This window comes from Bos indicus, chromosome 21 (assembly GCF_029378745.1).
Source record: "Bos indicus isolate NIAB-ARS_2022 breed Sahiwal x Tharparkar chromosome 21, NIAB-ARS_B.indTharparkar_mat_pri_1.0, whole genome shotgun sequence".
Taxonomy (NCBI): Eukaryota; Metazoa; Chordata; class Mammalia; order Artiodactyla; family Bovidae; genus Bos; species Bos indicus.
In genome coordinates this window covers 64,297,666-64,325,341 of record NC_091780.1, presented here as the reverse complement: position 1 = coordinate 64,325,341, position 27,676 = coordinate 64,297,666, and the positions used below count along the sequence as shown (strand labels likewise).

Below are 27,676 nucleotides of genomic sequence, written 5' to 3'. Positions count from 1 at the left end.
CTTAAGACTGAACCTCTTTCCCGCTCTCCTAAACCGGGCGCCACCTGCCCCACCACTAATGCAATTGTCCGTGTGTCCGGATGGTTGCCACGTGTAAGACGCCTCTGGCCGCGCCCCCCGCCCCTCAGGGTCTCCAGTGACTCCCCCACCCCCGGGCCTGGTTCCCTCCCCTCCCCCGACGGCGCCCACCACCTGCAAATCATCCGCTCCCCCGTGGGAGGGGGGCGGGGACAGCACTTGAGGCCCCGCCCCCCGGGGGGCCCTCCAAGGTGGGGGTCCCTTAGTCCCTCTTCCCAGCCGAGACCAGGCACACAATAGCCTTTTCCGTGGCGGGTAACGCCGAGCTCCGGCGGGGGCGCAGGGCTCCACCTCGACCCCGTACGGGAAATGGGCGGACACTCTGGCAACTTCTTGATGGCTCCGGGGCCTCCCCTGCGGCCGCTGCCCCTCTCCTGATCCGGCATGCCGAGGCTCCGCTCGAGGGTCTTTAGGCGCGTCTGGGTCCCGCTCTCGGCAGCCGGGCTGGCCGACTCCCGCGGCCACTCCGGCCTGCGCCCCGGGCGCGCGGGCTGTGCGACCAGCAGCCATTCCTCCCTGCCCTCCAGGTCCCGGGCCGCGGCGGCGCGCGTAGCCTGTGTCTTCCAGGGGCGGGAGGGCCGAGGGGGGCTCCAGGCCCATGCATAATTCGGGGGCTTAATGGACCAGCTGCCCGAGCTGGGCGGCGAGGGGCGGGCGGAGGAGGCGCAGCTGACCCTGCCCGCGTCTGGCCTCACCGGGAAGGCGCGCTCCTTTCTTCCTCCCGTGACAGCTCCCCTCCCCCCTCGGGGCCCGGGGTCCGAGGAGGGCGGGGGGCGGCCGAGTTCTCGGGTCGGCCTAGGGGAAGGGGGCTTCCTTCGCGCCTCCAGGCCACTTTTCCCTGGGGGTGGAGGCGTGCAGTGTATCCGAGACCCACCAGGCGCGGAGTTGGAATGCAGGTTTCTTGGGAGCACTTGGCTGTCCCGGAGTCTTTCTTTTCGAGACCCTCCCCCCCACCCCACCCCCGGCCCCAGGCGGCCCCCTGGCGGCCCCCTGCTCCGAACCCGCCCAGCGAGCTCGCCCCTGGCCCCGGGCCAGCCCCTTTCCCTGGCAGCGCTCGGAGATGGATGGAGGCGGAGACCCAAGGTCAAGGGCGGGGAGGCCGCCGGCCGGGGGGCCCCTTTGTGCGCTCTGGGCCGCCCCCTCCTCCCACCGCTGCCGCTGCTCCCTCCCCGGACCCCTGGCGGGCGCCCGCGCTGGTGACCTTCCTGGGGCGTGGGGAATTGTATTTCAGGACCCATGAAAAGTCCTGCGAGCGGCCCCCCTCCCCGAGCCGCCGTGCTCAAGGGGCGGGCCTCCTGGGCTGGGGTGGCGTTCCTTCGCGGGCTTTGGTCCCGGATCTTGGGGAGGGGCTAGGGGGGGTCCCCTCTCCTCCTGCTGCCCAAGCTCTGGAGGGTCGTGCCGCCCTCATCCACCCGCCTTGGCCCAACAGAGCCCGGCGGTTCCCTACATTCAGGTGAGGCTCGGTTGGAAGACGCCTTCCTCAAAGAGTCCCGTTGTGCATAATTTGTGTCCGTCCGGAGCCAAAAAGCCCTGTCCAAAAGTGGTGTTCTTCGTAGTGTGTGTGTGTGTGTGTGTGTGTGTGTGTGTGTGTGTGTTTGTGGGGGAGGAGAGGGAGCCTGCTTTTCTAGAGGGAATTCCTGGGGCTGGGATTTAAAACACTCAAGAACAAAAGTGTTTTCCCAATTGTGTGGGAATGCAACCCTCCACCAGAATGGGGCACAAAGCCTCCTGGAATTACAGGGAATTAATGTCAGCCCTTCCTCCAGGCCGACCTCCTACAATAACTCCCCCAAAGAGAATTTGAATGCAAATGGTCACCTTGCTAGGAGTCTCTCTTTATTTTTGCTTCCTAAAAATTGGCCTCCAATTGTTTAAAGCACTCCAACAGGCCCTTAAAGACCCAGAAAAGCATTGGTTGGACGCCCAATGTATTTACCACAAAGCTCTTAAGAGAATGTTCAAACATTTTCCCAAAGCTGTTGCTCTGGAAATAAAAATGTATGCTGTTTGCCTATAGAAGATTAAAAGTTTACCTTCACCATGACAGCTTTTCTAGCTAGAATTGGAACCATGTCTCTATTTTCCATTATTTCAGAAATAGGTCTGAATCAAGCAGAATATATTTGCTGTAACGAGAGTCAAGATAATTTGAAAAAATATGTATATACATATATATTTATGATTTGGGCTGGCCCAAATCATAACAGAATATTAATATGGCACTTTCTCTGCTCTCAGAAGCTCACGTTTTTTGTAAACAATGCCTTTATGGCATTTTGAGTAAGAGTTGATCTTAAAAAAAAATCTCATATTTAGCTTACCCGAACTTTTGAGCGCTTGCTTTTTTTTCTGCTGGAGGAATCTGAAGGCATTTGTCAATTTTTTTTTTGAAAGGCCTACGGAAAAGGTAACAAATTCAACACTTGGGAACTCAAAGCCGCTGCCAGTCCTGGACAGGAAGGTTTTCTTATGTGCCTGAACTTGCTCGTTGATTTCTCAGACGTCCATTTATAACAGTTCTAACAAGATAGAATCTGCCTTTGAATATCTGTAAATACGGGTAAAGATCACAATCCCGCACGCATAATGGTCCAAGACTGAAGAGGCAGATTCTCGTGTTTGATTAATATTTATGTTACCGGATTCCTTTACAAAAAGAAAGAAGAAACACTAATTATGGGTGTGTGTTCCAGGGGCCCCGTCCTGGGTCTGTGCAGTTCCTTTAGAGAGATGTCCATTTCGGGATTTTTGGAGACAAGGTGTGTGTGGGGGGCAGGGGCGTGGGGTGACTGTTCAGGTTTTGCTTGCGAGACAGGTAAACGTGCGATTGGTGATTTAATGGCTGTCACAGGGAGGGGGAGGCCACCTTGTTTCTGTTTTCTTTATTTTGACGACTCAACAGTGAGGAAAATTATGAGTGATTTCTCCCTCTCGATTTCGGTTAAGGTTTGGGGCAGAGTGGTGGAAGGTTCTTGTTCAGAATCCTCAGAGTGAGCCCACAGCCCCCCGAGTCCTCGTCCTCCTCTGGTGGACACACACCTTTCTGTGTCCAAGTGGCCGGTGGGCTGCCTTTGAGGCATGTTGTTCTGAGCCGTGGGACAGGTCTGCAGGGCCCAAGTGGCTAGCCTTGTCATGTGTGGAAGCTTTGCTTGAGAATGAGGGATTTTGTGGGTTGGATCGTGTTGAAATACCCGTGGAATTGGTAGCCAGAGGGACCCAGGGAGGCCTCCTCCAGAGGTACATTAAGCATCTTCAGTGTTACTACTTTGAGCAATCTAGATTTTCTTAGAGGGTTTTCTAGGAGCGTGGCCTCCAAGGCAGCATCTGACTCTGGGTTAAGCTTGTCTTTGCCCTGTGCTGATGTGTGCAGGAGCACCCCTGATGTAGAGACACAAACACCTACAGGGCTGAAATGGGTTTGTTCTTAAACAACCCAGGGCAGACCAGTTCATCTCTTCATTTCTTCATCTGTAAAATGGGGCTATTCCATTGTTTACACTCCTGCCTCCGTCCAGATAGGAAAACACACCATTCTGGAGGAGTGAAGTACAGTAATTGCTGATTGCAAAGACATCATGAAAGTGTTGATTGTTTAATCCACGGGGGCAGGGTGACTAATTTGCAAAAGGGAAAGGAACCAAACAGCTACTTGTATAGCCTGTCATTCTCTACGAGGGGAAGGACTTAGGGGGTTGAGGAGGGGTGTGAGGGGCAGGACTTGAATTTCCAATTGAGGGACCTGATAGCAATAGGAGACCCCTTTCCTCATCTTCTTTCATTTTAAGGAGCTGCCCCCTCTCCCTCAGCTCCTGGTTGTTGTTGGGGGCTGGCATGTGACTCAGAAGCCTAGTACAGAGCTGTTGTCCTTGACCTGAGCACCTCAGAAAAGGTGTCTTTCTTGATATTCTGTGTCTAGCTCCAGGAGAGGAGCGTAAAGAGAGTGTAGATTTGGGTTGGGGAGGAATGCATACAGCAGGCAGCCTGTAAGTGCACAGTCTTGCTTGGTGCAGGTGAGGAAAGTGCTCGGTGCAGACTGGTGAGGAAATTCTCGGTTTGCTATGCCACTGCATTGCAAAGCTAACAGAAATTGGCATTTATGCCCACTGAGCACACAGCTGGCTCCCCTGAAATGGTACCTTCACAAGGGAAATGGGAGGCCCACGTGTCCTGTTGGGGCTTCCTCTTACATTTTTGTTGTTGTTTTTCTTTCTGTGAGGCTTTGAGTCTTTTTTCCAGCAAATCCTGAATGACCTGAATTCGATTTTTAATAGGAATCACCTCTGGCAATGCCCCAAACCTCTGGCTTTTTAAGTTTGCTAGTTGGAAAATACCAATGCTTTCTTGGTATATCTGGTTGGTTCCCTCCAGGAGGGCCAAGACCCCAGACTTGAGGGTGGGATTGTGGGGAGTGTGGCACTCTGCTTTCTCCACGGGGGACATAGTGGAGCCCTGGTTCCCTGGCATCGGCGTGGGAGCTGGAGTCGGGTGGCAGGGGCATGGCAGATCCGCGTAGCCTGTGTTGGTGCAGGCTTGGAGCCAGAAGCTGGCTGGTGCTCCTTAATTGAATACAGATCTCAGTCAATTCCACATGGGCATGCAGGGGTGGGCAGCGAAGGCACTGATATTTCCCCTTGGATTTGGAAGCCCAGAACCTCCCAACCCGGAGGGCTTCCTCCCTGGTCCCTGCACCCAGCTCACCTGTTTTGCAAAAGAGGAAGGCAAATGGGTGGCTGGGTGGGTGGGGGGGCGGTGTACAGGATCGTGCTGCACCCGTGTAAATACTGTTTGTATGAACTGTGTCTTCTATCTTTTGTTAGTGGCAGCTCGTTAATTAAGCAGCCGATTACTGCTGCCTTCTTTTGACACATGCATGTATTTTGGGGCAAAAAGAGTCTTGTTCTCCTAAAACTCTGAACGAAACCATTCAGAAAGTCCTCATCTATCCTGGGTTCCGGGCTGCGCCGCCGCCCCCCCCGCCCCCCGTCTTCTCTCTGTCCCCCACTGTCCCCCTCCCTTCCCCCCACCCCCTTCCTCCAACCCAAGTGGGCTCGTAGTTGCGTGGAGGACAGACGCTAAGCACAGCTAAATAAATCATGTTTACGCTTGGCGTTCTTGGGAGTGAAAAATCTGTTGGCTGTTTTTACTTCCTTATTTCTCAGCATTTGCTTCCTACCTGTTTTTGAGCACATGCCCAGAAATAGTAGTTTTCTCAAACGAGGGGATAATGCCAGCCAGCCTCTCTCTCTGCCAAGGAAGCTGCTGCATTTTGCAAAACAGAGTGACGGTTTTTAAGTGACACTAATTTTTTTTTTTTCCTCCCCTAAGAAATTAGGATGTAGACTGAGGGTATTAAAATGCACTTTAGGGAAGGGGAGGGCGGAAAAAAACCCACCCAGTCACTCCCACCCTACAGAATGGGGACCTGCGGCTAGCAGATTTAGAAAGGGTCTCACTTTTGTTCGCACTTGGCCGCCCCAGGGGCCAGAGGCAGCCGGTGGATGAGAAGGGGCTGTCTCGGCCCGGAGAGCTGAGTCAGGTTCATTTCAGCCCCAAGACTTAATTTTCTCTGCCATTTTGGATGATGTGGTACACGATTTTTTTTTTCCCCCTGTTTTTGGGTTGGTTTTGTATCTGTTTAGTTTCAGAGGCCTCCTGAGCAGTGCTGGCTCTGATCACCCTCAGGTTGTAAGCTCGAGTCTGGTCCAGGTTCGGAGAGGGGAACTTGTTGGGATTCTAGCTAAACTATCATTGTTTATACAGAAGAGCAGCCAGGGAGGCGTCCCTTCCTCTGGGTTTTTATCCACGATGCTGTTTGGTCGGTCTCTGAAAAGTCATTTTCACCGTGTGAGGCTGTTTGCTGGGCAGAGAGTTACAGCCGAATATATTAACTACAGATTAAAAAAAATACAGGTTTTTTTTTTTTTTAAAGTTTCAAAATCAAAACAGTGGTACAGAAATGTTGGGTGTTCCTGCCAGGAGGTCGGGCTGGTCTTATCAAGGAGTCTTTGCAGTTAATTCAGTCTGAGTGCAGGACATCGGCTCTGCTTCAAAGACAGCCGAGGGGAAAAAAAAATGACAACAAAATCAAAGTCAGCGTGCTCTGATTTCCCCCCAGTTTCTAATGGGAATACTCTGCAACAGAAATGATATTTCCATTGAGGACCGCATTACCGGTTTCTTTAATTACATTAAATAGCGGTATAAACCTCAGCTGAATGTAAACCCCTGTTACAGCGGCACTGCGAGTGAGGCTAGATTGAATCGCAAGGAGCAGTGTTACTGGTGTTAATGTGCTAACAATCTTTATTAAATTAATCCTGTGAAGTGTTAATTTTTACAAATTTTGTTGTGCACACACTGTACGTCACCGTTGGTGTGTTGGGAGAGGAAAATGATTTCGTGTCAAAAAGGAAGTAAGAAGGTGGCTGTCAGACGGCTCCCTTAGAAGAGAAATTTGTGATTTTCGCCATCAAATGCTACCTGCGTTGAAAGGAAGGCTCACAATATGTATGTGAAATGCCATCTACATACAGAAAACTCAGTTAAAGGGAACTACTTTGTTGAAAGTAATTACAGGCCTGTTCACGTTTTAGTCGGTGACATTTCAGACTTGGCTTAGAAACATAAAGAGGCCATAGAAAGATTTTGTTCTTACGTGATGCAAAGCATTGAACCTCACATTCTATATGTCCATTAGCAAAAGGTAAAAAAGAAGTGAAAGGAAAAAAAAATAGACTCAGTCAGCAACAAATGAAGTGGGGAGCTGGGGTTTTATTACAACAGTAGAGATCAATTGCATGTAACTCTAATAAATAGAGCTAAAACCAGAAAAGGCATTTTTGCTATAGCAGGTTTAAAAAAATTTTTTAAATACAATTAGATTTTTCTGTTTTTTTTTTTTCCCTTTTCCTTACTCCTTCTCTTATTCCCTTCCTTTACTATTTATTGTTTTTTAAGCATTCCACTAATCGAGTTAAATTTCTAGTCCTTATAAAACAAGGACCTCTGCTGGCCCTTGTGGTTGCGTATTCTCTTACTTCCCAGGTAGAGAGTTTTGTGGTCTGATCATAAAAATCGGTTGATGATGCTCGTGTGTGCAAGTGCGTGCTCAGTCGTGTCCAATTCTTTGCGACCCCATGGACTGTAGCCCGCCAGGCTCCTCTGTGCATGGGATTCTCCAGGCAAGAATACTGGAGTGGGTTGGCCATTTCCTTTTTCAGGGGATCTTCCCGACCCAGGGATCGAACCTGCATCTCCTGCATTGGCAGGCGGATTCTTTACTCTTGAGCCAGCTGGGAGGTTCACGATGCCTACCTTCTTCAAACCCACAACTCCATCTGCACCTGCTGGTCCCTTTGCCTGCCTGCTCCTCTGGACTGAGTGATCGTGGGAACCTCCTTGCTGGGCGCTGCACTGACTTGAAGTTCTTCTCATTGGTTGTGCTGCTTTGCTTTTGTTCTTAACTTCTCTGGGACTTTCACAGTTCAGACTCCGTCCTTGTGATGCCATCATGCACTCTGTGCGTGGCAGAGCCGGTGTTGGAGTTGGTGGGATCTGCAAACCATGACCACCCGTGAGCTCACCAGCTTGTGAACGAGTGTCAGGATTCAGTATTCCCAGGATTCCCTCACGTGCCAGGCCCAGTGGATGCTGATGCAAAAGATAAACATGCCCTTAGTTGAAAACCCACTGTAGGCACCAAATCTGAAGAATCACTTCCTGGCTTACTTCCCTTCATGTGACACGTGACTTCTGCCTTGGCTGTGGATTCCTCCCCACCCCTCCCCTCTGCCTTAAATGAATGGGGACGTGTCTAAGGCCTGCCTGGCCAAGCTGGTCATTGGACCCTGGCCATCAGGGAAAGAGTCACAGTGTCCTGACCCCAAGTCCCAGATTCTTCCTGCTTGAAATCCGAATGATCTAACCGGTTTCTGATTTCCACATGTAGACTGAGCTTTTTGGCCAGCGTTGCTTTGTGAAGATACGTGTAGTCGACTGTTTGTGGCTCCTGATGCCGCCCAAGAAAAAATTGCTGGAGGCTCTTGGATGTGTTGTGTTTCAGGGCAGAAACCGCTAAAGATGGAAGCCACTGCCCAGCTTCTGACCAGAAGGCCCAGATCAGGGGGAAGGGGACGGTCCTCTGCTAGGTATTGGTCGGCTGTTTTTGCTGGCGAGACTCATAGAATCTGTCAATTTGGGTTTGTCGTTGGCCTCTGTAGTTTGCATGGAATACATGCAGACATTTTAACATGTCCATGTTGCTGATGCACGCGTGCGTGCGTGTATGCGTGTATGTATAATCTCTCTATAATAGATGTGCATGCATACATTTTTCTAGCTAGTGAGACATGTGGTTTCACCTTCTGTTGTCCCCAGGCCTGCCCATTCCAGGACTGTGGGTCCTCCTTTGGCCGACCCTTCCTGCTGAGGTCACCCCAGAGGATTCATACCTGTTGATCTGTGTGTGGCTGGAAGCTATGGTACACAGGCCTCACCTCCCAGTTGGCGGTCAAGTGGTTGTCTTTACTGGCGTGCCAGCAGTTCGCAGAGCTCCACAGATTTCTGCAAAAGACAGCAAAAGGAGAGTCTAAGCTGTGTGCTCTCTCCTGCTGGTGCCCGCTGGGGGCTGGCCTGGTCAGCCCTGAGTAGTTGGTCAGCTGCCTCTGTCTTACCCCGAATGGTCCTCAGGGTGTGGTTCAGCCTGCCTCCCCAGCAGCGCCTGAAGTCTCTTCTGTCCCTCACTGGGCCCTTTGGAAGGGCCATCGAAGGTTCTGGAATTGGTGATCTCAGCTCCCCAGTCCTTGACTCAGGTCGTGGGAAGGGTTTTGCCGCCCGGTGTATTTTAGCAGCTGGCGTCTTGCGGAGATTGGGATTGGAGGCACTGGAACAGTTGCCTTTGGACCTGGCGGGGGTGGGGGCGGGGGGAACCATGTGCCTGCTTCTAATTGCAAGACGCAGCTGCTGGGGGGGGGTGTTCCCGTTTTGAGCCCTGATGGAGGGAAGACAGCGAGCTTGGTGGTGGGTTTGGGGGGCACGGTTGTTCCTGTCCTCGCTTCTCCCTTTTCTGGGGTGCGGGAAGCAAAAATAGTTGAAGCGGGTGATTCAGCGTGTCGGATTTCAGGAGTGCACGGGGCGGGTGGTGGGGGCGCACACAGCGGGAGGCTGCCTGGCTTGGGGTGTCAGGAGGGCTGTGCTTCTGATCTCCTCGAAGAGGCCGGGTCTTCTTGAGAATGTGCGGGCAGGTCACTGTGGGCTCCGAATGGTCTCTGGATGGTCCTTGGGGGAATGGCAGTGGACGGGGCCTTAAGCCCAGAGATGTTCTTGCAGGCTCCTCCCTCTCTGCTGCCTGGCATCGGGTACCCATGGTTTTTCCTCTCTAAGCCCGGCCCAACCCAGGCTGCGATGAGGGACTCCAAGCAGCCCCTTCCACTTGCATTGGGATTCCCACTTCCCAGCCAGGTAGAGGGTGGCTGTTTGCAGCACGGGGCCCCAGTAAAGGCCAAAATGGATGGGAGCTATGTTTTTATGCCCCTCCTGGAATGACCCTGAAGGAACACTTGAAACATAGCTGTGCACACTCTGTGAGACTTCATTTCTCCCTTTCCTTGCTTCTTTTCTAAAGGATACTTACCCATGTATCCCCAAGCCCAAGGCCATGGCAGTCAAGCACCTGATGGGTGCTCAGACTCGCGTGACTAAATTTGAATCCAGTAGTGGGAGCTGGGACTCCCCAAGTCCCAGCTCACATAGAGGGTTTCCGGGTCCCCCAAACGCTCTGGTGCAGTGACCCAGCCGTGCCTCACGCCCACTCACCCAGGGTTGGGGACCTGACCTTGGGCTTGCAGGTTCTCATGGTGACTTACCACGTCCACTTCCCTTTCTGCTTTGACTTACTGTTACATATTTTATAATGAAATGCAGAACGAGTTCTAGTCTTTGCTGGTTCCCAGAACTTGGTTATTAAAAACTAAGAAAAAGACATGAAATAATACCTGTAGAGTGAAGGAATTTATTTTCCGAGTACCCCTCCCCGGGGACCCATATAGCTCTGAAACTGAGTAACAAAGACTGCTTAGGCTCTGTCTTGTCTCTTCCCCCGTCTCCGCCACTCCCCGACTCCCTGCCTCCTCCCTTGTTCCTCCCCAAAAAGAAAGACAGAGAAAGAACACAGAGGATGGGAAAGCTAGGGCTTGTCGGGTGAGTACCCGCTGCCTGTCTCATTTAAGGTAGCACTCTGCTTCTTTCAAATAGGAAATTGCCAAAGTGGATGTCATTGGCTGCTAATTAGATGTATTTTAACTGCAGGATCGTTTTACCAGCTAATACCCTTATTATGTGCTTCACTGTGAACCCATGGTGGAACTGTTAAAATAGGAGCCTGTGGCCCTGGCAGACAGCTCAGGGAGGCTGCGGGATCCATGGAGCCCTTTCCCTCTGTGGCCCCATAGGGGCCACGCCGGACTCCGTGCTGGAGTCTGAGTCCACTCGCCTCCCAGAGAGGTCCCCATCTTCCCCAGTGACCACCTACCTTAGGTGATTTGACCAGGGCCTCAGCAGAGGAGGCCCTGAGCTCTCCGGGTTGAAGACCCCGAGAATCACACCCTCTCTTGCTCTAGACGTCATGGTCCCCTGCCTTTGGCCTTGAAGCAATAAATGACCATGTGCTGCAGATAGACCTGGCGACCCCAGGCTGTATCCCCGCCACGAGGTGCCCCAGACAGGCAGGCCACAACCTCCAGCGCTGGGTTTTCAAGTCTGAGCTGGCTTCCCTCTGTCTTCCCTCTCTACCAAACCGGACCAGCGGCTCGCTCAGCTGGGTCCGATTCCTTTCGACCCCGTGGACTGTAGCCCACCAGGCTCCTCTGTCTGTGGGAATTCCCAGGCAAGACTACTGGCGTGGGTTGCCATTTCCTTCTCCACTACCTAACCGGAAGGAGTCCCGATTCCCCATCAGGGTTGGAGGGGGGCTGGGCTAGGACCAGAACCAGGATTCTTCAGTGAGAGCGCAGCATTTGACTTCCTGTGGTTCCTCTTTCTTTCTCTCTCCCCTCGACCCCCTCTGCCCTGCTTAATACATAGCTTTTTTTTTTTTTAAATCATCCTTAAGACAAAGTAGCTGGCAAAATATTGAAGCGATCCGAAAGAAATGTTTTTATTTGCCCGCGTGCGAATTGGGTTATCTGCCTATCTTGTTTATGAAATTCGGGGCTGCCTTTCCTGCAGTCTGTTCGCCTCTCAAATCTTTCCCGGCTCCCATTTCCATATTTCTGCGTGCATGTTCTTTGTTAATCACTTGGCAAGTGCTTATTTGAATATTAAAAATTTCTTTAATCATCAAAGGCAGGAGCACAGTCTCATGAATATTCATATTTTCCCCCTCCTCAGACTGGTGTCTCGTTCATTACCCTGCAGTAAAAGCCAAACAGCCATCAATCGCCCTCATTATAGGCTCTGGCGTTGTGATTGGCTGCTGCTGCCCAGAGCTTTTTTTTTTTTAATTTTTTTCCTCTTCTCCTATGAGCTGTCTTGTACCTGCCAGCAGCAGCCCCCCCACCTCTAAAAAAAAAAAAAAATCAACAATGCAAGAATAAATTTCTCTGGTTGAAAAACAACTCTGCAAACTTGTCAAACAGTCCTCATGGTTTGCTGCCACTGAAGTGGCCACCAGCGCTACCTGCCCCCACCTGCAAAAAAACAAAACAAAACAAGAAAACCAAACCAAACAACCAGGGGAAAAAAAGTGTGTGTTGGGGGGGGGGCGCAGAGAGAAATTAAATAAATAAATAAAAAGGAAGAAACTTGAGCCTCAGAGATGAATATTTGTCAAGAGAGTTGACGTAAGTCTCATTTGCATAATGACTTTGTACTTCTGCATTAATAAAATTTGCATATGAAGCCATGTTAATTACTCCTGATCATGCTTTTTGCATTCATGCATAGTAATTTTCTCCGACTTGTGAGAATTAATGTCTTGGCATGGGGGGAGGGGGCGCGGGGACTGTCAGGTCTCCTTGTCAGTGGTCCGCACTCACACACACTCGCTCCCTGTCTGTCTCCCCTCCTTGATCTATGACTCATTTTTGCACTACGGGTAGGAGTTCTTGGCTTAAAAAATGTATCAATTGAAAGGCAGCAGTAGGGAGAAAAATATACATCTCCTGCACCCGTGTATTCTACAGCTTCTCTTTGCTAGCTAGAGATCTGTAATCCTCCCATGTGGGAGGGGATACGAGGATGCAGCGATGGGAAAAAGGCGAGCCTTCGCCTTGAAACCAGGCTGGGGCTTTTCCAGGCAGTTTTTTGTGTCTGTCTCGGTCGGTGTGGGCGTGTTTGCTGGGTACTGCGCATGTGTGCGGAGTGAGGGCGGAGGACCATCTGCAGGGCCCCCCTCCAGAAGGGACATGGTCACAGACTCCCCCACCGGAGGGAGGCGTTCAGAATCTCCCAGATTTGAAGCTTCGGAAACGTTTTAGAGGTCCTGTTTCTGGACATTTTGTCCCTCCTTGTATGCATGGAGCGAGAGTCCCACCCCTCTGGGCTTTGTGGTTTCGGACATCCAGCCTCAGTTTCCTTGTTTGTGGACAGGAGGCGTGTGATAGCCATCTGATAGGAAAGCTGCTGGGCTTCAAGGAGTGGACATGCGCAGCCATTGTTGGCTTCTCTTTCCTTTAAGGAAAGTGAACTTCCACGACAAGGAGTGGAGCCAGCAGAGGTCTTATTTCTAAGCCACCTTGGATCCCTCGTAAAGCCGAGATGGCGTCTGGGCGTCCCTCCACCACATACCTCGGTGCACGTGTGTCTTTAACAGGTCCAGAGGGAAGCTGGCCTGGACCTCAGAAGAAAGCGTCTTTTTAAAAGGAGTGACTTGCAGGGCTTCGTAGGGGGCCATCGCTGCCAGGTTGTAGTGGCGGTGGTGGTGGTGGTGGTTCGGGGAGGGGCATAGGGAGTTAGGGAAAGTTCCAGAACGGAAAGTAAATGAATGATAGTGACGGTTATTGGGTGTTTACTGGCAGCCTGGCTCTGGCCAGGCGTGTCCTGACCTTCCTTAAAAGGCGAGGCTCTGAGACGGTGACTCAGCCCAGGTCACGAGGCCGGGAGATGGCAGGGCAGAAGCCGGACTCCGAGGCAGCTGGGCCTCTGCGCTCAGCGCTTGCTCTGCCCACCTGTAGGTGCATAGTCTGGTCACAGGGTCTCGAGGGCTCTGTCCAGGGCATTCTGGATTCCCTGGCTGCACTTTGCGAGGTAGCCACGCCCAGGGATGGGAGATGGTCTGGGACAGATGCTGTGGCCAGTCTTCATGTCGAGCTTAAAAAAAAAAAAATTGAGATAAGGTTCACATAATGTAAGATGTACCAGTTCAGGGCGCGCAGTCGGTGGTTTGGAGTTTGTTCACAAGGCTGTGCAGCTATCAGCAGTCTCTGATGCCAGATGTCTCCATCACCCCCAGAGAAATCCTGCGCTCTTTAGCCCTGACCTCCCGAGGCTCACCCAGCTCCGGGCCCATGACAGCTACTCCTCTCCTTTTCCATCGTCTCCCTGAATTTGTTCTTCTGGACACTTCCTGTCATCATACAATAGGTGGCTCCTCGTATCATCTTTGGCTTTTGCAGCTTCAGATAGAGGCTGTTTTGGAGTTCCGCCTGTGGGCGGGGTTCTGGTTTAAGCTGGTCTGGGTGGAATAGGGGGACCTCCCCCAGGGCAGAGGGGTCTTGTGAGAGCACCCTGGGGGGCCTCTGTGGGCCACTTAGAATTGGAAGCCCCCTCACCCTTGCTGCGCCCTCCTCTGCCTCCATGAAGCGGCTCCTCGGAGCAGGTGGACTTCTAGGAGGCCAGAAGTCTAATGAGGTCACCCGGGAGCCCCTCTGGGGGCCGACCCGGCCCCCCGCCCCCGTCCGAGTTGGAGGATGACTTTGCCTGTAGACTCTGGCCTCCCGAAGCCCGACGTTTCCAGAAGGAGAGGGGTGTGACTGGACTTGCCCTTTGGCCCTTCCTCCCAACCAGGGACACACAGGCTCTGCTCCCTTCGAGCCTGGGACTGGATGCTTGTTACCTGGATGCTCCAGCTGGTTTTCTCAGCCGTGGGAAACAGTGGTGGCTTGTGTGCTGTGGCCTCACCCAGAACCTGGGGGCCAGAAGTTGTTCTTTGCAAGCTCTGGAGGCCCGACTCAGCCCAAGGACCCTCTGGCTTCCTCCCAACCCTCATGGCCCTGCCTCTCAGGATCCTGGGGTGCTCTGGTCCCCCCATCCATGCTGCAGCACTCTCCTCACCCCCTAGGGGAGGCAGGGCACTTCCGTACTTTGGAGACACTCCAGGTTCAAGTCCAGACCTCCCCAAGCCTCAGTCCCCCTCAGCCCCACCCCCTAGATTGGAGGTGGTCTTCTCTGTGGAGCGGGGTGTTCGTGGTGAAATGAGTCCAGCTCCTTGGGACAGGTGCTTGGCACAAAGCCACTGTGTCTTCCGTGGTGTGAGGGCAGGTGTGGACAGGATGAATGTGCTGTCTCCAGCCCCAGGGACTTTCGGGCAAGGGTCGGGCAGGGCAGGCTTCTGGGAGGAGGCCGGGGACACTGGTTTCAGATCAGGTAACCTTTCTTGAGGTTCCTGCATCAAATCTCGGGCACGGCCTTCTGCTCCACATTTGTGGCTGGAACAGCACACGAGGTCTTGGCCACACCTTCCAGGGCTGTCATGGGCTCAGAAATGGCTCGGCCCAGAGCCTAGCCTAGCACACGGTCCTCATTGGCCCAGAAGGACTGGGTGTTGGTGTGGGTGTTAAGCTCTGGCCTCTTGGCAGAACACATGCAAGCGGTCTTCACGTGCTCTGATACCCCTGGTCCAAGATAATACCTATTTTGGAGACCCATGAGGTACTGAGAAAGAGCCCTGGTTCTGGAACCAGACAGCCAGCAGGGTTTTGGTGGGTCTGGCTGCCGCTGTCTGCAGTTTTCTGTGGTCATGTCATCAGTTTCCTGGTCTGTGCAGTGGGTCTGCTGAGCCCTGCCCCCAGGGCATGCTGGGAAACTCCCTCATGATGAAGACTGGCAGGCTGCTGGCTGACAGAGGGTTTGCAGGGCTCTGTGGCTCCCTCATGATGGCTGTAGAGTGGGCACATCCCCACCCCCCTAGACCTGTGCAGGGCACAGAGCAGCCTGTGGGTGAGGGGAGCGTCCCTGGCAGAGCCGGCCCTGGAGCCCAGCTGCCCGTCATCTTGTTGATGTTTCCCTTTTGTTTCTCTGATGCTTCCCCGCTCAATTATTTACCCAGGGAATTTGGGCTTCTTCACTTGTGGTTTTGGCAAGGGCTTCACACAAATGTTTTGCCCTGGTGGTCTCTTAGCCATTTAAGATAAACGGCCAAATCAAATGCAGGCCTTGCCGGGGAGCCCGGGCTAGCTGTGGGGCTGGGTGGAGACTGGCAGGCCCCTGGCTGGGCGTCTCGACTGTCAGAAACGGGGAGGTGTGAAGAGGGGGTGCTGAGTGGTGCCAGGGCTCTCTGGGGCGAGGCGGTGGACGGGGTTCAAAGCCTTCGAAAAGACCTTGGGGCTTGGGTGCTGTGTGTTGGTGTCAGTTGCTCTGGGCTGGAAAGGGCACTGGCTGGCCTTCCTCCAGGCGGGAGGCTGGGCAGTGCCCAGGCACTGGGAGGGGACCACCTGGGGGTGCCCCAGGCTTGCACAGACAGCCCATCCTGACAGAGCGCACAGTGGCAGCTTGGGACTTCCTGGCTCTTCCAGAGGGGGTGGCCCAGATGTGGGGGAAAACAGTATCCCAGTGGAGTCTGCTCCGGGACACACCAGAAGCCCCCACCTGGGGAGACCTTCCCGGGATCAGGGGTCCTGATGGCCCCTGGGTGCCCCAGCCCCGGCGTTAGACCTCCCGGGGATGGGAGTCTGGTACCCATATGGCAGCTGTAGCCGCAGGACCCCGTCAGGCCCCGCCCACTTCCCTCACCCCGCCCCTAGTCCTGGCTGCCCCCCCCCCCCCACCCCGCCCCCACGGCAGGGGCTGGCACCCTGCACCCTTACCCTGCAAGGGCGGCCTGCAGCCCTCTCTGCCCCGGGCCCCGTTCCTTCCACTCCCCGAAGCCCTCGCACAGTCCAGGGTCCGACTGACCAGCCTTTTCTATTGTTTTCTCTCCAGGGCCGTGCAGGCCTGCCCAGCTGCCAGCGATGGCCCCCATAGCTGCCACCTCCTCCCACCCTCACCCATCCGCGATTACTTCGCCTCTGCGCGCCCTGGGCGCTCTGCCGCCCTGCGTCCCCCTGCCGTGCTGCAGCGCGCTCCCTGGCTCGGGTGACGGGACTCAGGGTGAGGGTCAGACGGAGGCTCCCTTTGGATGTCAGTGTCAGTTGTCAGGTAACCGACCGCCGCGGTGGGGTAGGGGCGGGCTCCCGGGGGTGCGGGGATGCCGTGGGCAGGGCTGTCGGCTGCCTCTCTCGCAGGTGGGCTGGGGCAAAGGTGTGGGGGCCCAGGGGAGAGATGCCAAGGCTGATGACACAACTCTACACCGGAGCCCCGGTCCCCATTGGTCAGGTGGTCCTCCCCCCGAACCATGCCTCCTCCCCTTCCGAGATCTCACTCCCAGTCTCCAAATTTCATCTCTTCCGGCTGTTTAGCTAAAGTTTAATTGGATAACGCTCAACATCTGAGGTTTTCTTCTGCCCTCGCCACTGCTCTCCCCACTCCAGCCACTACCCACCGCCCCCGCCCCGCCCCTCCCTCCAATACAAGGTCAGGAGATGATCCTTTGGTTGTCTGTGTACATCGCCGGAGCCCTCCAAAATGCTGAGTTTCTCTTTGCGAGAATATGTTGCCCATTAACTTTTAGAAAAAAGTTTATCTGGAGGAGCCTTTTAGCTTCGGCTCTGGGAGGGAGTGAAACATTCTGGGGTGTGTGGAGTAAGGGGGGCGGCGCCCACAGGGCAGGGGGCGGGGTTGGCGTAGCCACCTATTATACAGATGGGCAGACAGGGCAATGCAGCTACTCGACCTGTGCTGTGATACCTCCCTTCTCCCTCCACAAACAAAACCCAAACTCTTGTTCCGGCCTGGGGTCCCTGGAATGTGCAGGCGGGGACCCCTCATCCCAGCCTCTCCTGCTTAATATCTCGGCAGAGCCTGATGTAAAAGACACTGAGGCTGCAGGAGCCTTGATGCTGATACAGACATGGGTGGTGGCGGGTGCCCCGCAGGGACCAGGAAAGGACAGGGTGAGTGCCCCGCCAGGGCAGGTTCCGTGTGTCCCTGCTTTGGCACTAGGCGTGTTGCTGGCTTTCTCTTGACTCGAGCACTGAAAAAGAGACTTGTGTTTTTTGGGGGGCAGGTTTTACTTTTAGCTGAAGCTGTCCCAAGGGGTGGCCCCTGTTAGAGACGCAGCTCTGCAGAGGACCGTGGGCAGCCCAGCCCCAGGCCTTCCTGCTGGTGGGATGGTGGCCTGAAGCCTTCGGTGCCCCTTCCTGTGACAGATGCTGATGTCATAGGTACTGGGCTTGGGTCCTGAATGCACAGAGCAGAGACTGAATCACCCAGGAAGGCATCTGCACAGTTTGCAAAGAGGGTGGCTCCCTGTCCCGAGCCGCCCGGGTGCCCAGGGCGATGGGGCATTCTGTCCTAGCTCCGTGGGTCTGTGCTGTGACCCCTGCTTGCTGAGTGCAGGGCACCTACTCCGTCTGGGTGGCTGCATGGCTCTCTTGACTTCCCGTAATTCGTGCTGCAGCTGTTGGGCGGGGGGTCGTACTGTTGACGGTCAGCCTGAGTGTTCATGACTGGACTCGGTCAAGTTGGTGCAGGAACAGGCTCTCCCTGGCAGTGGAGTTGCCTAGGGCTTGGCTCAGCCTTCCGCTGTGCTTAATCTCTGGCTCTGCTTAGAAGCTATGGCTGAGCGCGAGTTAATTAATCCCTTTTTACAGATGGGAAAGCCAAGGCTCAGGGGTGGGGGGGCCAGTGGCTGGGCCGGGCTGCGACCTGGGATTTGCCACCAGGCCGTCTCCCAACAAGGCCACCCCTCTTCCCACTGGGCCATGCCCCTCTGCTGACGTCCTGGGGAATGTTCTTACTCTGTCCCGCTTAGCCACAGTGCAGCCTGCTTTCCTTGTAGGGAACGTGAACTGAGGGCCTACTGTGTGCTGCCTTGTACTAGGCATGTGGTGTGCCTTCTTGAATTTAATCCTCACAGTCACCTTAGGAGGTAGCTTTCCTGTTCCCACTTTGTGGATGAGCCCCGTAGACGTGAGGTATCGAGGCTCCCATTCATGCGTTCACTCATTCGTTCACTCATTCTTGTGCAAACTGAGGTGCAGTTGGCGGGTCCCAGCCCTCCTGTAACTTTTGCAGTGTGATGGGCCAGGTGGTGGAGCGGGAATGGGGACCAGAGGGAGGGGCTGGGAGGGCAGAGGTGGGCTTTGATCCCCGGCCGCCCATCCTGCACCCGCTTCCCCTTTGGCCTTGGCTCACCTGGCTCAGAGGCCTTCCTGGACTTCAGAACTTGATGCCATCAGGGCTCAGAACTTGGGAGCAGCCCCTGTGGTTGTTGGCAGTGCTGGGGGGGGCGGGGCGAGATGGGGCCGTGTCTGTCCCTTGGATCCCTGGGCCTCTCCTCATGGCCTGCTCAGGGGTCGGCTCTCAGCTTCGGACGCTCTGCCCCGATCCCTAGTCCCACTCTTTCCTCCTTGGGTCTGCGGTAATTAGCCTGGGTCAGGTTGTGCCATCATGTTTTCAGATCAGTGTCAGTACCTGAAAAATATCCTATTCCAGTGATGCTTGTCCCTTTGTGGCTTCTGTCCCTGGCACTGGACTGTTTGCTAAAGTGTTTTTAGTGCCTGTTTAATTAGTAGTTTGAAAGGAGTCATTAAATTCCCAGTAACCCGTTAGGAAGAAGCGGTCCTCTGTAAAGACGGAAAGGGGCTGCCGTCCTTAACTTTGTTTTGTCCCTTTTTGGATCAGGATGCACTGAACCTCTGTCTTCAAATTAATATGGGAAACCCTGGTGTAACCGTGTTCACCCAGGTTAATCGCATGCCTGTGAATGCATTCAAGGTTATTTATAGGAGGATGAGATTTTATGGGGGCGAAAACCACACAGGTGTGTGTGTGTGTGTGTATACCTTTCCCTCTGGGAGCATCCTAAACAGCCCTGCCTCCCAGGACCCCAATGCCAGACCTTCTGATCGTCACAGGAAGGAGAAGGGACTAGGGGTCCCCTTTGCTTTATGCCTGTTGACTTGGGGGTGTTCCTGGAAACTGAAATGTGTTCCCTGGGAAATTCCACATACGAACTTCTCCAAGGTGCCTGGGGAGTCAAAGGTCTGGGGCTCTGGTCCGGACCCTGACTCCACCTGGCTGGTGACCTTGAATAAGTCATTTCCCTTCTCTGGACGTCAGTTTCCCCTTCTAGCCTTGCCAGGTGGCGCCTGTGGTAAAGAACCCGCCTGCCAATTACGAGATATAAGAGATGTGGGTTTGATCCCTGGGTCGGGGAGATCCCCTGGAGAAGGGCATGGCAACCGACTCCAGTATTCTTGCCTGGAGAATCCCTTGGACAGGGGAGCCTGGCAGAGTCGGACACTACTTAAGTGACTTAGTGTGTGTATATATATATATATATATATATATATATACACACACATATATACATATACATATATATATATATATGTTTGTATATATGTGTCCGACTCTTGTGACCCCATGGACTGTAGCTCTCCAGGCTCCTCTGTCCATGGGGTTTTCCAGACACGAATCAGGCACTGGGTTTCCATTTCCTTCTCCAGGGCACTTTCCCAGACCAGGGATGGAACCTGTGTCTCCTGCATTGGCTGGCAGATTCTTTAGCACTGAGCCACCAGGGAAGCCCATGTGGTACATGCTGCTGCTGCTGCTGCTGCTGCTGCTAAGTCGCTTTAGTCGTGTCTGACTCTGTGCGACCCCATAGACGGCAGCCCACCAGGCTCCCCCGTCCCTGGGATTCTCCAGGCAAGAGTACTGGAGTGGGTTGCCATTTCCTTCTCCAGTGCATGAAAGTGAAAAGTGAAAGTGAAGATGCTCAGTCGTATCCGCTCTTTGCGACCCCATGGACTGCAGCCTACCAGGCTCCCCCGTCCCTGGGATTTTCCAGGCGAGAGTACTGGAGTTGGGTGCCAGTGCCTTCTCTGCATGTGGTACATGTGTAGCATTTAAAAGCAAGGCTCCTCTCTCATACTGATCTTCAGTTTCGATTCCTGAGATGCTGGGGTTGCCTGTGTGGGATTTGGCTAGGGCTCCCGAGGTGGGGCTGGGGTTTTCAGAGAACCACTGGGTTTTGGACTCCCAAACCTTTCCCTGTTCTGAGGCTTCCATGATGGGGAGGCAGTCATTAGAGAGAGTATCAGACTGCAGAGTGAAGACTGCTTTGTCCTGTATAGCTGTGTGACCTTGGACAAATCATTTCTACCCCTCTGCCTCAATTTCCTCACCTGTAAAATGGGGTCATTGAAAGCATGTTCTGAAGTTTGGATGAGGTCATGCTCGCCAGGTGCTGAGAACAATGCCTCTTGCTGAGCGAACCCTCCAGACATTCTGATTCATGCACAAGCAGGATGAGTCTCACATCATTATATCATTACCTGCCTGGCTCCATTTGGAATCTTACTTGAAGCTGGATCCCTAGTTTCCATTCTTAAAGGCATTTAGCCTCTTGGCTGGCTCAGGCGGTGTACCAGCTTTGGGAGGTGGTGAAGGAACCGAGAAACTTCATTGCATATTTAAAAGCCGCAAATGGTCATCAGCCACAGTGATTAATACATGCGCTTGGTGAAGTTCAAGGTCTCCAGCAAGAACACACAGGATCCCGGCTCGGGGAAGTGAAGTGTTTGGATTTAATAGAAGGAGTCAGTTGCAGTCATTAGTATATGCTGAAATCACAGGGCAATCTTGTAAAGTTAAATTCAATTTACTTTTCTACTGAAATTGTGCTTGCTGTGTTATTTAACCAGTCTGGGGTTTCTTGGCATGGGTTAAAAGGACAATAAAGATAAAAGAATACCTGTAAGTAAATAGTAGGGTTTCACAGTAGAATCTATCGTTTTTCTCCTCCTTCAATTATATCCCAGTGTTCATTTTGTGTTGGTTTTTATAACTGGAGCCTTCCAATGGGACGCCGTGAAGGAGACCACCCTAGCTGTGGAAGCTTGATGCAATTAATACAGTCTGTCTGGAAAGTGGTCTTATTTCTGGAAGTTTTATGTTAATGATATGGTCTGCGCTTTGCACATTTCATACTAGAACGAGAAGCAAGCCGTAGTTTCATTTCGGACTGGGTTTGATTAACACCGGAGGATCAGTGGGCAGCCACAGGGCGACGTGGACCAAGATGGCAGTGCTCATCAGGCCCCCGCTGGGGCACCGCCTCCATTCTGGGGCGGGGGTGGGTGCAGAGGCGCACTGCTGGGGCATGGGGGCCTCCATGGAGACCTTGGAGGGAGGGGTGAGTATGGGATGAGGAAGAGAAGTTGAGTGTGGGTGCACGTGTGTGGACAGAAGCCCTCTGTCCCGGAAGGTTCCAGACACACCTTTGCCTTTCTCCTGATTCTCGCTGCAGAGTCACGTGCCTTGTGGGGTCTTTCTGGGCTCACCAGGTCCCAGGGGCTGTGGTGGGGTTGGCTCACTGTTGGAGGAAGGGCTCTCAGGGGAGTTATTAAAAATGTAAAGAGTCATCTGTATGCCCTGCGCTGATGTCTCCATCGCTGGAGGGGGCCGGCTGTCCCACCGTCAGTGGTGACTGGCGTCTGCTCTGGTGTCTGTCTGCCGGCTTCCTGGGGGCTGCACGGCTCCCCCGGTCAGAGGAAGCCGCCCCTCCAGCCTGGGGGAGGTGGCCAAGGGCAGCAGTGCTTGAGTGGACTCCAGGGAAGTCCCCTGTCCCCCAGAGCTGCAGACCCAGATCTCGACACCACCAGGCATCAGAGGGGGTTTGAGGGCCAGGAGGGGCCCATGCTGCCTAGTAGGGGTCTGGGGCACCTACTCATGTGACTGTCCTTAGATAAAAGGGGGGTCCCAGCAACATCCCCAGTGGAGACTGCTGCACTGCCTCGCCAGATTCCACTTGCCTCTCCGAGCCGGCCCTTCAGACGTTCTGAAGGCAGAGCTAAATCAAAGAATTCTGTTCAAAATCCGCACAAGATGTTGCTGTTTTTCTGCTCTGACAGGAGAGGCATTTGGAAGTGCAGTTTCTTTCTTTCTTTCTTTCCTTTTTTTTTTTTTTTATAGCTGTCTTAAAAAGGAGTTTGGCTGTTTAGCACAGCTGGTGCTCATTACATTATGCACTGGCAATAAAATAGCATGTGTAATTAATTTTTAATGCAGCGCTGGGTGCAGCGCTTTAAAGCTGTTAGTGGATGAGAAGGACCAGCACTGGCCACCGACATCACAGATCTCAGAGCAGGGCGGCCACGTTCTGCAGCTTGAAAGGAAATCCAAACAGGGCGGAGGAGGCTGGGCGCCCTCTGCATGGATGGAGTGGCCCAGAAATGGGTCTGCCTCCAGTGACCTGAAGACTTGAGTTAATTTTTTAATGATCTGGGACCAGGGGTTCTGAGAGATCATCTTACCCAACCTGTTCATCGTCCGGAGGGGGGGCACCGAGGTATAGATGGGGGAAGAGGCCACAAGATGTGCTGTGGCACAGCTCTGTCCTTCCCCAGCCTCTGCCCACTAGACATCACTGCCCGTCTTGAGTTCATATTGGAAACTGGAGAGGGAAACTTATCATCTAGCTGAAGCCATGTGATACGTGCAGTTAGATTTGGCAGCTGCTAGAATTTTTGTTTTGGGGAGCCCTGAACCTAGCCTCTTGGACCCCCAGTTTTGCCACCTGCGGTGGGGACCTGCGTCCATGCGTCCCAGCTTTGAGACTTTCTGTCATTGTCCTTTGATTGCTGGCTGCCCTGTCCCTTCTGTGGCTCATCTCTTCTGTGGCATGGATTTATGCTTGAAATTAAATGCCATTGTGGACACACATTGGTGGAAGTGCTGCAGGCATCGTGGGAGGCTCCAGAGACGGAACCGCGCTCGTTCCTTGTTCTCAAGGTGCGCTGGTGTTACTATGTGACCCTGGGCTAGCCGCTGTCTTTCTCCAAGCCTCAGTTTACCCATCTGAGAAATGGGAACCCTAGAAGTACCCACTCTTCATCCCTGCCTTGGAGGGTCCCCTGATTGGCCTCCATCCTGGGGTGGTCACAGCTGATTGCCAGCATGTGGGGAAGCACAGACAAAGGGAAGTTTGGGGGGCAGGAAGGAGAAGCCTGGCCTTGGGTGCTCTGTACTCCGGTGACTTGGTTGCTATCTCTTTGAACGTCTGTCCTGGGAGGTTTTCTTAGCAGGAATGAAAGAGGAGGAAGGCCCAGTGCCATCACTGCCCCTAAGACTTGCCACTGTGTCTCAGGGGCCTGACAGGACCCAGCACCTTTCTGGGCACCGTATGTACCTCACTCAGGCACCCATCCTCGTGACACCTGGAAGGAAAGGCAGCCACATCCTTTCTGTTTTGCAGATTTTTTTTTTTTCTCTTTAATGTGACATGTGGGATCTTAGTTCCCGGGCCAGGGACTGAACTTGCAGCCCTCTGCAGTGGAAGTGCAGCGTCTTAACCGCGGGGCCACAGGGAGTCCAGCCCCATCCTTTTGCTCATGAGGATACTGGGGCTCAGAGAGGCTGCGCAACGCACCAGGGCTCACACAGCACACAAAGAGCCGAACTGAGACTGGAACGTGGGTCTGGCCCACCCTGGAGTCGTGTTCTGGGCTGTCCCTCCAGCTTTGCCTTGTTGGGCTGCTTGGTGGCTCAGAGGCAGGCGACAGAAAGGCAGGTCACCCATGGGAAGCCAGGTCGCGTTCGGATATGGTCCTGGGAGAGTCCCCTGTGTCTTCCTTCCTCCGAGGGTCATGCCGCTGCCTGATCTGGGCTGGACGTGGAGGTCCAGGAATGAGCGCCCTGGGGACTCTGCCCTGGAGGACCTCACAGTGGTGGTGGGGGGTGGACAGACACTGGGAGGCACACCCTCCTTAAGGCCTTTCTCTGCTTGAGGGAAATTACGCAACTGGGCTCGTGGGAGCTGGGAGGGTCTCGGAGGACCACTGGGTTCTCCTCGTGGAGGTGAGGTGGGTGGGGACAGACTCCTTCCCAGGCGTGGCCGGGTGACAGATGTGTGCGTGGGGATCCCACTGACCCCATGAGCCCCCCTGTAGCCCCAGCTGGCCCCCAAGGGGTCCGACTTGTTAGTGACTTATGAAAGCACAGAGTATCGAACCCTCAGACCCCCCATGGGGAAGTTTTGACATTGAAGACGAGGCCTGGAGTGTGGGGAAAGATTGTGTCATCAGATTGCCCTTGAGTTCCTTCACGTGCCAGGTTGGCTTGGAGCCCCTTCTCAGTCTTCCCAGCACTTGAGTTGGCCCGGCCCTCTGGAGCTGGTGGACGCTGAGACCCCACAAAGGCGTGCTCACATCTGTGAGCGCAAGCAGACTGAGGCACGCGCGAGTGCGATGCGCTCCTGTTTTTGCACGTGGTTTCCTGGAAGCAATTTCTCCTCCAGAAGAAACCCACTTTTGTCGTCCTTATAGCTGGAGGTGTTCGTGGCTGCTTTTTTTTTTTTGGTAGGGGGAACAAGATGTCCTTGACTTTTCAAACCCGAGGGCCGGGCGGGGCAGAGGAGGGACTGCGTGCTGTACATATTTCACAATCAAACCAAAATCGTCTAAACCATGAAATAAAGTTTATCCAAACATAATCAGGGCTGGCCAATTTAATCCAAAAAGCAGTGGGAAGAAACCCTTGGCGGGCAGGGGTCCCTCTGTGGTGTTCTGCCACCCAGCGTTGTACCGGCGGGGGTGGGGGGGTGGAATCTGTAGCCTGCCCGAGGCGCCCACCCCCTCCTTGGGGGCGTTATTTAATAATAATCCGAGAGCCGGGGTGGGGGATGACGTGTGACCATGTGTGTGGTCGGGGTGGGGGAGGCGACCACGGTGAGTTCCTCTCCCTTTGGGGTCCTTACGTGCAGCAGGGGGCCATCAGGTCACGGCCAGGTCATCATTTCTGTGTGTCCCTCCCCCCCTACTCCCCAGCCTCAGGCTCTCTGCTGGGGGCCTTCCCACACACTTAAGGATCTCTCTTAGGAAGGTAACCTACTCTGTAGGTCACCCGTGAGGTGACCTCGACTAGAGAGGTGATTTGACTTGCCTCACATAGCACAGCTGCCAGAGGGCAGAGGTGGGATTTGAACCCAGGTCTCCTTGGGTGTGGGGGCCACACGCTGCTCTTCTCCCTTTCTGGCTCTGGACTGCCCACCCCTCTGGCCTTCCACCTGGCACGTGTGAGGGAGAGGGGCAAGGTAATGAATCAGGGGAGCCGCTCGGGGCTGGCCCAAGCCTGGGCCGATTGGAGGACCTGTGTTTTATGGTTTCAGCACGAGGGGTCAGAGGGCTCGGGAGTTCTTCTCCAAGGAGGTCAATGCAACAATGGAGTCACTCCCTGCAGAGACGGGAGCAGTTGGAATCTTTTCCTAAGCCCAGACATTTTTAATGATGGCCTTTTGTTCACGACAGGTGAGGAAGGGCTGGTGGGACCAGGCTCTTGGCGCCTGAGTCGGCCTTGGAGCCGTGTGTAACCAGTGTTTCCTGATGCAGGCGCCCTCTTCGTGAATTTCCTGGTGTTTTATGAACCAGCATCCAGTTTTTTCTTACTTCCCTGGTGGCTCAGTGGTAAAGAATCCGCCTGCCAATGCAGGAGATGCAGGTTCCATCCCTGGGTCGGGAAGATCCCCTGGAGGAGGAAATGGCCACCCACTGCAGTATTCTTTGCTTGGAAAACTCCATGGACAGAATAGCCTGGTGGGCTCCAGTCCATGGGGTTGCAAAAAGAGTCGGATGTGACTTAGTCAGTGAGCTGGCATGCACAATTCTCTCTTGCTTTAACAGCAGGGAAACCATGGCCTGAGGACCCACTGTGTGCTCGGGCTGCATACAGTCGTCTCCACCGATTCTTTCTCACAACAGTGTGAGGCTGTGTGTGTTGAAAATATTTTTTTATTATTGTGGTAAATGACACAAAGCATGAAATTTAGCATCTTAATCATTTTTAGTCAAGTGGCATTAAGTCCATTCACCTCCTTCTACTACCATCACCGCTGTCCATCGCGGGCACTTTGTCACCCCAGATCGAAACTCTGCCCATCCGCCCCGCTCCCAGCCCGCAACCACCTTTCACTCCTTCCTGTCTCTCTGAACTTGACCGCTCTGCGGGCCTCCCGTGAGTGGAATCATGCAGTACTGGTCTTGCGGGTCACTCAGCACCGTGTCCTCAAGGTTCATTCATGTTACGGCATGTGTTCGGATCACCTTGCTTTTTATCTATCCTTTTAAACTTTGCTTTGCTGAAGTATAGTTGATTTACAATGTTCTCTGAGTTGCAGGTGTCCAGCTAAGTGGTTCAGTTGAGTGCATGCCTATACCAATTCTCCTTCTGATTCTTTTCCCGTATGTGTTATAACCTTCCTGTTGAAGGCTGACTCATACTCACTGTGTGGATGGACCACGGTTGAGCCATTCATCCTGTGCTGGACACTGGTTTATTTCCACCTCTGGCTACCGTGCATAGTGCTGCTGGGAACGCGGGTGTGTGCGTAATGGTTGGAGACCCTGCTTTCAGGGTGGTCGAGTACCCAGGGTGGAATTGCTGGATCACACGGTAATTCTGCTCATTGAGGAAACACCCACCTGTTTCCCACGGCGTCTGCATCCTCTTACATTCCCGCCGGCAGTGCTCAAGGGGCCCAGTATTTCCACCTCCTCACCCGTAGCTGACCGTTGGGGTTTATAGCTGAGGACTCCAAGCCTCAGGGATGTGGACACCAGCTGGCCCAGGTTATGTGGTTAGTAAACCTGAGAGTCCGGGCAGGAACCGGCGTCCGGACTCAGACTTGGTGCCTGCGGCTGTGGTCCTGGGCCAGTGTCTTCGGTCCCTTTGAGGGTCTCTAACGTCACTCGTAAAGGCTTCCCCACAGTGGCCCCATCTGCCCGGGTGCTGGTTTTCAGCGGTCAGCTACGCATTCTGTTAGCTTGAGCCTTGGGGGGAAGATTTGCAAATGGACAGTTTACACTGTCCTTTCTGCTGTGTCCTTAGGGTGTTGATTTGGGTTCAGGTCAGCAGGAAGAGCGTGTATTTAGGGTGGGGACCCTTGGGGGCCAGGGAGAGCCGGCTGGTGTCTGAGGGTCCGCGTGGCCCCTCTCTGAACCTCTCCTGTCTGCAGGGGTCCTCGTCACACCAGCCTTGCTGGCATGGGAGGGGTTGAAGAACAGGCATCCTGAGCTGGACTGTGGGCAACGCCCTGCGTCTGCTCCTCTGATCAAGAGGCCTCGGGTCCTTGTTAAAGGCGGAAGAGTGAACGTGTTAGTCTCTCAGTCGAATCTGACTCTTTGTGACCCCGTGAACTGTAGCCTGCCAGGCTCCTCTGTCCATGGGGATACTCCAGGCAAGAATACTGGAGTGGGTTGCCATACCCTCCTCCAGGGGATCTCCCGGGCCCAGGGATCGAACCTGGGTCTCCTGCATTGCAGGTGGATTCTCTTCCTCCTGAGCC

At 53.9% G+C, this 27,676-nt stretch overlaps 1 protein-coding gene across 6 annotated transcripts in view; it reads left to right on the top strand.

Moving 5' to 3' along the window:
* Positions 1–27,676, top strand: part of BCL11B (BCL11 transcription factor B) — a 111,394-nt gene that overhangs the window by 25,383 nt on the left and 58,335 nt on the right. For 3 of the 6 annotated variants that reach the window (XM_070775676.1, XM_019984009.2, XM_019984007.2), the window contains one exon: positions 16,213–16,428. The exons of the other annotated variants lie outside the window; for them this stretch is intronic. In XM_070775676.1, the coding sequence (XP_070631777.1) occupies positions 16,213–16,428 (216 nt within the window). The remainder of the gene's footprint in view (positions 1–16,212; positions 16,429–27,676) is intronic. 6 annotated transcript variants of the gene reach the window in all.